Source organism: Salvelinus alpinus, chromosome 8, assembly GCF_045679555.1.
Source record: "Salvelinus alpinus chromosome 8, SLU_Salpinus.1, whole genome shotgun sequence".
NCBI lineage: Eukaryota > Metazoa > Chordata > Actinopteri > Salmoniformes > Salmonidae > Salvelinus > Salvelinus alpinus.
In genome coordinates, this window is record NC_092093.1 from 35,313,795 (window position 1) to 35,326,218 (window position 12,424).

Consider the following 12,424-nt stretch of genomic DNA (forward strand, 5'->3'; position numbering starts at 1 on the left):
CTCTCTACCACATTCTCCACTCTGTCACCTTTATCAGTCACTACTCCAGTCACCCGAGCCACGGACTGTTCACTCTGTTACCATCTGGCAAGCGGTATCGGAGTAGCTTCTTCCACCAGGCCATCAGACTGCTGAAAGGTTAAACCACCTTAGAGACTATCTGCACATTAGAGATGATTTGCATGGACTACCCACGCATCCAACCCTTACACACACACAGTCAACTCTGCTGTTCTAATACATACTATTGATTCCACTACCCACTTTATACACTGAGTGTACAAAACATTAAGGACACCTGTTCTTTCCATGACAGACTGACCAAGTGAAAGCTATAATCCCTTCAACCTTGTGGAAAGCTTTTGACACCTTGTAGAGTCCCCCCCCCCCCCCCCCCCGCCAAAAGATAGAGCAAGCGCCAAGAGGGGGAACAACAGTGATAGGGCACGATGTTTTGCTTACACCTTTATCAGCAGGCTAGTGCGAACTAGAGGAAGGACACTATCATCCTGATATAACATGACCTGTATTCCCACTAGAAAGCACAATGCTCCGCTCTGGTCTGAGTTGAGGTTGTTGTGTCTTTTCACAAGTGTTGCACGTCCCTGACATCCCCTGCTGTACGTATCTTTGCTCTCTAGTCAAATCATCAATAAAGGAACCTGTTGTTAATCATCAATAAAGGAACACTAGTTCCTTCGGGTCTCCCAAGGGCCTATATTGACATTTTGGATGCAGTAATATGTTGCCATTTTGAATCAATTACATTTGCTGACATTTGGATTAAACACATTTAAATCTCAACTCCAGATAATAAATGTAGGCATGCTCCTCAAAAGACAACAACCACAAGCGATCAACCATTGGTGACTGAAGCGATGTCTACGCCTTTCATCTCCTTTCAACGAAAATGGACAGTAACATTATGGATAAGTGTATAGCTGTAAAAACTCTAACCTGGTACTCGGACTGGTGGACCCCAGTGCCGGAGGAGGCCCCAGAGGGCCCGATCCGAGGTTTCTTGTTTGGAGGCCCCTGGTCCTGGCCGTGCTGGAGGCCTCCACCTTTGTTGGCTCCCGTAGCACCTGTGTTACCGTTGGTCTGGGCAGAGGTCTGTTGGGTGGAGGCTTGCTGGGTGCCGCTCTGCTGCTGGGCCTGGGCCTGGGCTGTCGTCTGCTGGTTCTGATGGAGGACAAACACACACAAGTGTTCAGTTAGAGACTGACACCCTGACAGGTTCCTTCGAGTATAACTCTGTTGTAATGTCGTAATCTGCCATTGTGCACCAACACACTCACAGATTCCTTTGAGTAACAGTGTAGTCAGACATTCATACACAATGTACATAAGGTCACTATGGAAAATGCTCACTCAGAAAATGGCATCAAGGCAACATTGCTGTGCAACAACAGCCAAATGAACAATGTTTCACTGATCCATCATTGTACCCAGTATTGTGGTCAGGGGTTTGTTTGCTCAGAGTCCTCAGCCCAGCTTACCACTTCCCAACCACAGGAGGTGGATGGCACCTGGCTAGAGTGGAATGGTATCAAATACATGGTTTCCATGTGTTTGATGTCATTCCATTCGCTCCGTTCCCACCATTATGAGCAGTCCTCCCCTCAGCAGCCTCCTGTGTTCTCAACCTATCCACAACCACAAGGCTGAGACATGTGAACTTTAGAGTCAGCGAAAACAAGAGTGGTGTAAAGTACTTAAGTAAAAAATACTTTAAATTACTACTTAAGTTGTTTTTTGTGGTATCTGTACTTTACTATTTATATTTGACTACTTTTTACTTCACTACAAAATATTGTACTTTTTACTCCATACATTTTCCTTGACACCCAAAAGTACTCGTTACATTTTGAATGCTTAGCAGGACAGGAAAATAGTCAATTTCACACACTTATCAACCAAACATCACTGGTCATCCCTACGGCCTCTGATCTGGCAGATTCACTAAACACACATGCTTCTAAACACACATGCTTCGTTTGTAAATTATGTCTGAATGTGCCCATGGATTTCCAAATATAAGGAATGTGAAATTATTTCTAATTTTACTTTTGATACTTAAAACCTCTCTGGGATATGTGGGACGGTAGCGTCCCACCTGGCCAACATCCAGTGAAAATGCAGAGCGCCAAATTCAAATAAATTACTATAAAAATTTAACTTTCATGAAATCACACATTCAATATACCAAATTAAAGCTAAACTTGTTGTGAATCCTGCCAACGTGTCAGATTTCAAAAATGCTTTACGGCAAAAGCAAACAATGCTATTATCTGAGGATAGCACCCCAGCAAACAATCACAGACCATCATATTTCAAACCTCCCGGCGTGACAAACGCAGAATAAAGATATAATTCATGCCTTACCTTTGACGAGCTTCTTCTGTTGGCACTCCAATATGTCCCATAAACATCACAAATGGTCCTTTTGTTCGATTAATTCCGTAGATATATATCCAAAATGTCAATTTATTTGGCGCGTTTGATCCAGAAAAACACCGGTTCCAACTCGCTCAACATGACTACAAAAGTTACCTGTAAGCTTTGTCCAAACATTTCAAACTACTATTGTAATACAACTTTAGGTATTTTTTAACGTAAATAATCGATAAAATTGAAGACGGGATGACCTGTGTTCAATACCGGAGGAAAACAATGTGTAGCATACTTTCTGGTCACGCGCCTCTAACAAACAGTACACTTCACTCGAGCCTCATTCTGAACAAGGCTACTTCTTCATTTCTCAAAGGAAAAACCTCAACCAATTTCTAAAGACTGTTGACATCCAGTGGAAGCGATAGGAACTGCAGGAAGGTCCCTTAGAAATCTGGATTCCCAATGAAATCCCATTGAAAAGAGAGTGACCTCAAAAAAAAAAAAATCTGAATGGTTTGTCCTCGGTGTTTTGCCTGGCAAATAAGTTCTGTTATAGTCACAGACATGATTCAAACAGTTTTAGAAACTTCAATGTGTTTTCTATCCAATACTAATACTAATATGCATATATTAGCATCTGGGACTGAGTAGGAGGCAGTTTACTATGGGCACACTATTCATCCAAAAGTGAAAATGCTGCCCCCTATCCCAGAGAAGTTTTAAGTATATTTTAAACCAAATACTTTTAGAATTTTACTGAAGTAGAATTTTACTGGGTGACTTTTACTTGAGTCATTTTCTATTAAGGTATCTATACTTTTAATCAAGTATGACAGTTGGGTACTTTTTACATAACTGGAAAACAATGAGTCCCTCTCATACCCTCTTGGCCCAGGTTGGCAGAGGCCCTGCAGCCTTCATGACGGCTGCTCTGAGGCAACACTTGTATCAGGTGTTGCCTACTTGAAAACAGCTGCTAATGTGTTGTAGGGCTGTGGAATGGCAGAAACCACTCTGTGAGGAGGGGACTGGTATCTTTCTGGCTGTAGTACACACATGCACTCCCTTTCACCTCATATACACTGATTTGGCTCTGTGTCATACAAGCACCTGCTTTCTGTATGGTCTGGCATATTCATAACATGGTGTTTGATACTCATGCTGCGGAACCAGCCAGCCTACATGATCAGTAAGACTATTGTCCAAATAAAGCCTCCTGTAGCCTATCTTCTATCAGGGGAAAGGCTCAACATTAGTGAGATTTACCTTAAGTGAGATATGCATAGAGAGCTTAGTGAGATATGCAGGGGTGCAACTTTGGTGAAGTGGGGGGTGACATTTTTTATATATATATATTTTTTTATCCAGCCGGATAAACACTCCAAACAGCCTACCCGACCACTCGGAGGCGTCTACATTATCCTAAAGCACACCGTTGCCTCGTTTTGTATCACATTCCAATGATAAAACTGGGGGGGCAAAAATGCAATTACAGAGTGTGTGGGTGGGGGGGGCACATGTCCCCAGTTAAAGTTGCGGCCCTGGAGGTATGCATCGAGAGTGTATGACAGAGAAGGCCTGGGATTTCCTCTTGATTCGTATCTCACTCATCCACCGGTGGCCTATGAACTATAGACCACCACCTGACGAATTCAGTTTTACCTAACTTCTTTTATTTTCTTATCTTTATTTAGCCCGTGTGCTATCAGGGGGCAGGCTAACTGGAGTGCCTTCACTTCCAGAGGTCAGTGGACCTCTTCTGGAGTGCTGGGTGCAGCTGCTGCTGTTTGTGCAGCTTGTCCTTATTATCCCATGGCATGCCATTCCCTCTCCTAAAACACTGACTCCTTTAGTGCATAGGACACAAGTAGAGATGAAAGTGGATCAGATGTGAACTCATGCTGAAGCGGGATATGTGATCCGGAGGCTCATGCTGCAGCGGGATATGTGATCCTGAAGCTCATGCGGCAGCGGGATATGTGATCCGGAGGCTCATGCTGCAGCAGGATATGTGATCCTGAGGCTCATGCTGCAGCGGGATATGTGATCCTGAGGCTCATGCTGCAGCAGGATATGTGATCCTGAGGCTCATGCGGCAGCGGGATATGTGATCCGGAGGCTCATGCTGCAGCAGGATATGTGATCCAGATGCCAATGCTGCAGCATTATATGTGATCCGGAGGCAGTGTCTTAGGCAAGTGGGTCCCAAACCCCTTCCCTCATTTTGCCATGTCTTGTGTGTGTTCACGTGATAGCTGAGTGACTCAAACATTACAACAAAATCAATGGCCTAGCCTCCTGAGTGGCGCAGTGGTCTAAGGCACTGCATCGCAGTGTTAGCTGTGCCACTAGAGATCCTGGCATCGAGTCCAGGCTCTGTCGCAGCTGGCTGTGACCGGGAGACCCATGGGGCGGCGTACAATTGGCCCAGCGTCATCCGGGTTAGGGGTGGGTTTGGCCGGCAGGGATGTCCTTGTGCCATCGCGCTCTAGCAACTCCAGTGGCGGGCCGGGCGCATGCACGCTGACACGGTCGCCAGGTGTACTGTGTTTCCTCCGACACATTGGTGTGGCTGGCTTCCGGGTTAAGCAGACATTGTGTCAAGAAGCAGTGCGGCTTGGTTGAGTAGTGTTTCGGAGGACGCACGACTCTCGACCTTCGCCTCTCCCAAGTCCGCATGGGAGTTGCATCGATGAGACAAGACTAACAACCAATTGGATACCACGAAATTGGGGAGAGAAAGGGGTAAAAAACATTTACACCAACAAAAAAAAAATACATCTATGGCCTAAAAAACAGAGATGGGCTAGTTGATTTGGAGTTAAAAATAGCTAAGGTCTGCAATGACAAGAGAAACTGCTGATGCACTACTTAGTTGAATGCACAAGGTGCAATTTCGAAATTATTACAACTTTGAAGAGTAAGTTGAAAGTCTGACTGAATTCCTTAAAAAATTAAAAATAATAAAACATGAGGGACTTACATATAAAGGCGTAATTTAGCTTGACATGTTGGCAATGGAATTTGAAATGATGCCGACATGACCAGATTGTGATTTATAAATGGACCGTTTTTGGAACGTGTAAACAACAACAGGGATTGTGTAAAGGCGGGGATGCAGGGCTGTGTTCCAAAGAAAACCACGACAAGTCTGCTGGCTCTAGTTCCTCAACGGCATAGCTATGAGAGACTCTTCTTTGAGTCATAAAATGCATTACGTAGGACCTGTGCACACTTTGGAAAGGCGTGTGGCCACTTGGAGACACCAGTTAGAACTCTCCCTCTTGTCTTATGTTGCACCTACCCACATTTCCATTAATATTCTTATGTTTCTGAATGTATCCAGAGTATTTTCATTCTTCAAATCTGTCAAAGTACAGTAAATGTAAAATGCACATAAAATCAACAGTGTAATATTTGGATTCAGTCTTGTGTCAGATGAACTGTTTTGGCCTCACATTTAGTCTAATAACTTTCCAATAATCTCCAAACTGTTCCCTTTTCATTGCCACCATGGTTATGCATATGCTTTCCATATTCCTTCTGTAAGACACATTTCAATTTATCCCTATCTATATACAGTGCATTCGGAAAGTACGTTTCTACAACTTGATTGGTCCACCTGTGGTGAACTCAATTGATTGGACATGATTTGGAAAGGCACACACCTGTCTATATAAGGTCACACAGTTGACAGTGCAAATGCACACAATGTCAGAGCAAAAAGCAAGCCATGAGGTCGAAGGAATTATCCGTAGAGCTCCGAGACAGGATTGTGTCGAGGGACAGACATGGGGAAGGGTACCATTTTTTTTTTTCAGTATTGAAGGTCCCCAAGAACACAGTGGCCTCAACCATTCTTAAATGGAAGAAGTTTGGAACCACCAAGACTCTTCCTACAGCTGGCCGCCCTGCCAAACTGAGCAATCATGGGAGAAGGGCCTTGGTAAGGTAGGCAGGGACTGGGAGACTAGTCAGGATCGAGGCAAAGATGAATGGCGCAAAGTACAGAGAGGTCCATAATGAAAACCTTCTCCGGGGCGCTCAGGACCTCAGACCGGGGTGAAGGTTCACCTTCCAACAGGACAATGACCCTAAGCACACAGCCAAGACAACGCAGGAGTGTCTTCGGGACAAGTCTCAATGTCCTTAAGTGTCCCAGCCAGAGCCCAATCGAACATCTCTGGAGAGACCTGAAAATAGCTGTGCAGCAACGCTCCCCATCCAACCTGACAGAGCTTGAGAGGATCTGCAGAGAAGAATGGGAGAAACTCCCCAAATACAGGTGTACCAAGCTTGTAGGTCATACCCAAGAAGTCTCAAGGCTGTAATCTCTCCAAAAGGTGCTTCAACAAAGTACTAAGTAAAAGGTCTGAATAGTTATGTAAATGTATATATATATCTTTTTTTTTATTAGCAAAAAAATCTTTAAACTGTTTTTGCTTTGTCATTATGGGGTATTGTGTGTTTATTGATGAGGGGAAAAAAACTATTCAATCAATTTTAGAATAAGGCTGTAACGTAACAAAATGTGGAAAAAGTCAAGGGGTCTGAATACTTTCCGAATGCACCGTAGGCCAATTCCCACGAGTGTAAGGGGTTAAGGTGTTTTGGGTATTTTTAGACAGCATGATGGCAGTTGTTAATAACAGCAAATGGCTAAGGATTGTCAATTGTGAGGGGTTCTCGATGCATATCCTAGTATTTCACTTTTAGTCTATAGCCCAAACCATTCCACCAAAACTCTATTTACCTTCTCTGTTTTTTCTTCCGGCTCATCTTCGTTCAGAAACTCTCGTTTCGGGTAAGGTATCTGACATCCGGCAAATACACTACAGGAGAAAATGAAACGAGGGATACACACAATCATTTGTTTGTGAAATAACTGAGTAGCTGGGTGTGGTACGTACAAATAAAAAAAATTATGTCAAGAAACCAAATCACAACCAGGCTGACCAAGATAAAAACACGAATCTAGAAATTCAAAACATACCAGACTATGAAATCACAATTCAAGGAATGATTTGGAAGTGCTCTGTTTTAAGTTCACTGAAGCAACGACCTCCATTGTTAGTTTATCAAACAGACTTCTCACGATGACGATGTGAATGGGTTCATGTGTGGAGAGGGTGGCTATGATCATGACCGAGTTTGGAAAATAAAGTTTAGTAGGTCTCACTCTGAGGTTGGTAAGGGGTCCTCCAGGAAATAGGGGTCCTGCAGTGCCTGTTCAGAAGTAATCCTTTTGGTGGGGTCCATTGTGAGGAGTTTCTGGAGCTAAAAAGTGGTGGATGAACACTAAGTTAGTGGTGCCAAGCAAACCCAATCAGCCAGCCAGGCGTATTGGTTTTACAGCTCTTATATCTAGATTGGTCCTTATCATATACTCTCCAGTGTAAATCAAGGTAGTAGTAGCATGCCCTCCATAAACTGGCAATTAAAGTTCAAGAATATACTAGTTACTAGACAGTGTGCTTACCAACAGGAAAACCTTGCTGTCAGGTTTGACTTTATGCTTCTCCATGTATTTGATGAGGCTGCTATTTGCATACCTGTGAATGGGTGAAGCACAGCACATGTAAAACAGACATCTTATAGCAAGTGAATAGTCTCAGAAGGCTGTCAGCCTGAGAGAAAGTTTCAGATGTGGGCGAGGGGTTCAGGTATCTTTTGAGAGCCGAGAAAGCCCAGGTACGGTCAGAATGTCAAGCCTTCTCCACTCACGTCGTTCTCCTGAAGTCTTTCTGAAGGGTGGGGTACTCGGGCATCTTCCTGATGTCCTCCCAATCTTTATCTGACCAAATTCAAAAAACAGACAAAATCCTTCAGAGGATAATGTAATCTACTGTACATATTGTACGACAACAAGTACAAGAGAAGGACAAGGTTGATGTTGAGGACTTTACCAAAATACTATACGTCACGACTTTCATGACCGTGAGAATCTAACTGGGTTCTTAATGAATGTTCTACATGGTCTCATCAGGTGTGTGTGTGTGTGTGTGCTGGTCAGACCTGCTGGGAAGCCCATGACACTGAATATCCTGTCCAGCTGGTCGTGGTGGAAGGGGTTACTGGTCTTAATGTCCTCCTGGCGACAGTGGAAGATGGGCTCGGACGTCAGCAGCTCCGCAAAGATGCAGCCAATCGCCCAAATGTCTGCATCAGATTGACAGGCAGTTAGCAATTAAACAGAGTGGTCCGGGCCTATACCTTAGCAGGAGCGGACACAAAAGAGACTCATCTAAACTTGAAGGTGTATCCGAATATCTCTCACACTAATGGAGACTGGACAGTCACAGGAGTTTCCTCTTAAGAATTAATCTTTGGAATTTGGCTGTACCCTGCAATTACATCTGCAACCCTGTGCATAAACTCATATAATCTCATATGTGATGGCTGTAGTGTATGCCTAGGGCCTTTCAGTGTGTTGGCCTGCTATATGCATCATGGCAGACACCCTGGCTTCGGCCAGGGGGGCTCTATTGAGTAACATATGCCATTCCTATACAGTAGGCCGTTCATTCACGGCTGTACATGTAGAGAAATACAGGGCAATTCAAGGTGTGCTACCAAATGAATGTCAAAACTTAGGGAAAAGAAAACTATGTCATTACAAATGACATAGAATGAATCATTAGATTGTTCACTACAATATAACATTACTATATTTGTGCTTGACAGTGTTGATTAAATAAGAATGTTAATTTGCTGTGACCGTTGCTAGTTTAGACTGCGCCGCTCTTGGTTATATCTTCATATTTGGCGTTGTGAGGTGGTACCATTTGGAGGTGTTTCAATCAAAATCAACGTATCACCTATATATCACCTATATCCCCTTGCAAGACGGGGGGCACTAAAATGTTTTGCCCGCGAGGTGGGGCGGACCCAACCAAATATCGCTTAGGGCCCCCAAAAGGCTAGACATACTCTCATTACTGTAAGTGCAAATATGGTCTGAGTAAAAAAATCAAAAGAGCAAAGTCCTACTGGTCTGTCTGTGCTGGTCGATTTTCAATTCATTTCCATCTAATCTCTGTGCTTTGGTTGCAAAATAGGAAGCATGTGTTAGGTATGAATATAATTAAGTTACACAATAACTTCTCTGGAATGTCTTTTGATGTACACTCTCCTGTGTATTGTCCAAATGGACAGTGAAGCTAAAATATTTAATTTGGCTCTATACTCCAGCATTTTGGATTTGAGATCAAATGTTTTATATATGAGGCGACAGTATAGAATATCAGCTTTTATTTGAGGGTGTTTTCATACATATCTGTTTTACTGTTTAGAAATGAGTTTTGTATTTAATCCCATATTCCTAACACGCAATGATTACATCAAGCTTGTGGATGCATTTGCAGTTTTGTTTGTGTTTCAGATTATGCTGTGCCCAATAAAAATGAATGGTAAATAACGTTGTCGAGATACAGAGTTTGCTTGTAAGACTATTTGGCAAGGAAACTGAAGCGAGCTGTTGCCTGCTTCAGTTTATGAGCCTTTTATTAAAGAATGTAAAACAATGTTCTGTCTATTTGCTGCTTTTCATTCAATCCTATAGCTAGCTGTTCTTTAGGCTATGGCCTAAAATCAATTAGTTCATATGGGCAGAAATTTATATTTTGTGGCATAGGCTACTGAATTTATGAGCTCATGCTAAAATATTTGGATCTGGTAAAAGGTAGACATTTGATCATTTCAATAAAAAAATATTCTGTGTCACGTGACAATAGAAATGGAAACATTGTGATTTTAGAGACACAAGGTAATAAGATCCTCTATGATTAAATGGATGGGAGTCCATCTGTTACTGGGTTATCACCATCATCATGATTTACAACATCCAAATTCACCAAATCATTTGTTTATAAGCCCACTAGGCTACTCATCGGTTGTCAATAAATTTCCTGAATGACAGTAAGGAAAATACCTTGGGTGTTCGCGCAATAGCCTAGACTCATTGTCCAATCCGACGCACAGAAACATATGAAAACATGAACTCATTACCTTGATGCTTTCCCTGTTAAATCTTCTAGACCCTGCTGCAAATCAAGCAGACAACAGCAGATAATCAACACAAATGTACTGGTATTGGATCACAACTGTCTTCACTGACAACGAATGAGACAAATATATTCTGGACATTCTTCTGAACACCGTTTTCCACACGGGCTGTTTTTGCATCATGTGCTATAGGCATATCACAACAGCGGTTTGTCACTTGACTGTCATTCAGAAAAATATTTCCTGGGTGGTCGACAATATCACTAGGCCTAACGAAACAGCTGGATACCAAATGTGCATCCAACATGTAAGTCTATTAGCCTATGCATAGCCTATTGAAAAACCACGCAAGTTAGGTGACTCTTTCACTCAGAAGCATTCGATTTTGCAATTTTGGATTTGTGTGCCAAAGAAAAACGTTTTCACGGGCGCAGCCTAAAATATCAATATGTACATTTGATAAAGCGGTACTGCCGTTAATAGTACACCATCTCATACACTCAACAATACTTTTGTTCCGCTGATAGCCCAAAAGGGATCAATGGGTTTTGTATTCCAATGATTATGCTTTCAGAACATTCATACCTAGCCTGGTCAATCAGCTCACAGTCGTCTCGACACTTTCCTGTGTGCAGTGCAGGTCAGTCATAGTTACTTCTCCTTTTCATATTCAAAAATATGCAACTAGTAGCCTATTGATACAGACTTTCCATAGGCTTTCCATCAGCTCACAGTCGTCTCGACACTTTCCTGTGTTGCAGTGCAGGTCAGTCATAGTTACTTCTCCTTTTCATATTCAAAAATATGCAACTAGTAGCCTATTGATACAGACTTTCCATAGCCGATCACTATAGCCTAATACTCCTCCAATCGATGGAAAGACTGCCGACAAACAGCGGTGAAAAAACTCCCAATAATTAGCCTATCTTAAACAAACACAGCGTGTGCTGTAAAATGAATGAACCTGCACAGCCTTTGCTAAAGCCAATTATGATGTTTGAGTAGCTAGGCCTATGTAGGGAAATATCATAGGCCTAGTTTGATTATATTGATAATTAGATTATATAGAGCAAATTCTAAGAAAATTAATTATTACAAGATTGAAGTACCATTTTCTTTATATGTGCACGTTTTTAATTGATTCATTAATGTATTAGTAGGTTTATGGATTACATGTTTCAAAGTTATTTGCCCAACCCTGTTTTATTTGTTTTATACTGTCGAAAAGGAAGGCAACAAACGCAGCACATTTTTATCTATTTATTTTATACAATATTCTGCCCATATAAACAAATGTATTTTAGGCCATAAGTGCACCAATACATGAGAGCCTTCAGACAGGTTTAAAAAAGTTTCCCCACAGAAGAGATATGAGAGCCGTCACAAGTTTCCCACAGAAGAGATATGAGAGCCGTCACAAGTTTCCCCACGGAGCCACCAGCACACATGTATTGTTTCCTGGGCCAATCGCGCTCACAAGGGCATGTGCGAGGACAAAAGAGTTGCCGACAAAGGAGTTTGCTTCTGCTGTAGCCTTTGCTGTAAAATATTACGCGTTGCGGAGGTGCTTCGGTAAGTTACAGAGGCATAAACATCATACCTACAGTTGAAGTCGGACGTTTACATACACCTTAGCCAAATACACTCAGTTTTTCAATGTGAAATGTCAGAATAATAGTGGAGAGAATGACATATTTCAGCTTTTATTTCTTTCATCACATTCCCAGTGGGTCAGAAGTTCACACACTCAATTAGTACCTGGTAGCATTGCCTTTAAATTGTTTAACTTGGGTCAAACGTTTTGGGTAGCCTTCCACAAGCTTCCCACAATAAGTTGGGTGAATTTTGGCCCATTCCTCCTGACAGAACTGGTGTAACTGATTCAGGTTTGTAGGCCTCCTTGCTTGCACACACTTTTTCAGTTCTGCCCACAAATTCTGAATGGGATTGAGGTCAGGGCTTTGTGATGGCCACTCCAATACCTTGACTTTGTTGTCCTTAAGCCATTTTGCCACAACTTTGGAAG

General features: G+C 42.4%; 1 protein-coding gene across 1 annotated transcript in view; it reads right to left on the reverse strand.

The window, feature by feature from the left end:
- LOC139583042 (cyclin-dependent kinase 19) overlaps positions 1–12,424 on the reverse strand; it is a 75,467-nt gene that overhangs the window by 8,083 nt on the left and 54,960 nt on the right. The window contains exons 7-12 of the mRNA XM_071413732.1: positions 8,410–8,553; positions 8,119–8,188; positions 7,874–7,946; positions 7,574–7,671; positions 7,148–7,226; positions 958–1,182 (exon numbers count right to left, since the gene is read on the reverse strand). Of these exons, the coding sequence (XP_071269833.1) occupies positions 958–1,182; positions 7,148–7,226; positions 7,574–7,671; positions 7,874–7,946; positions 8,119–8,188; positions 8,410–8,553 (689 nt within the window). The remainder of the gene's footprint in view (positions 1–957; positions 1,183–7,147; positions 7,227–7,573; positions 7,672–7,873; positions 7,947–8,118; positions 8,189–8,409; positions 8,554–12,424) is intronic.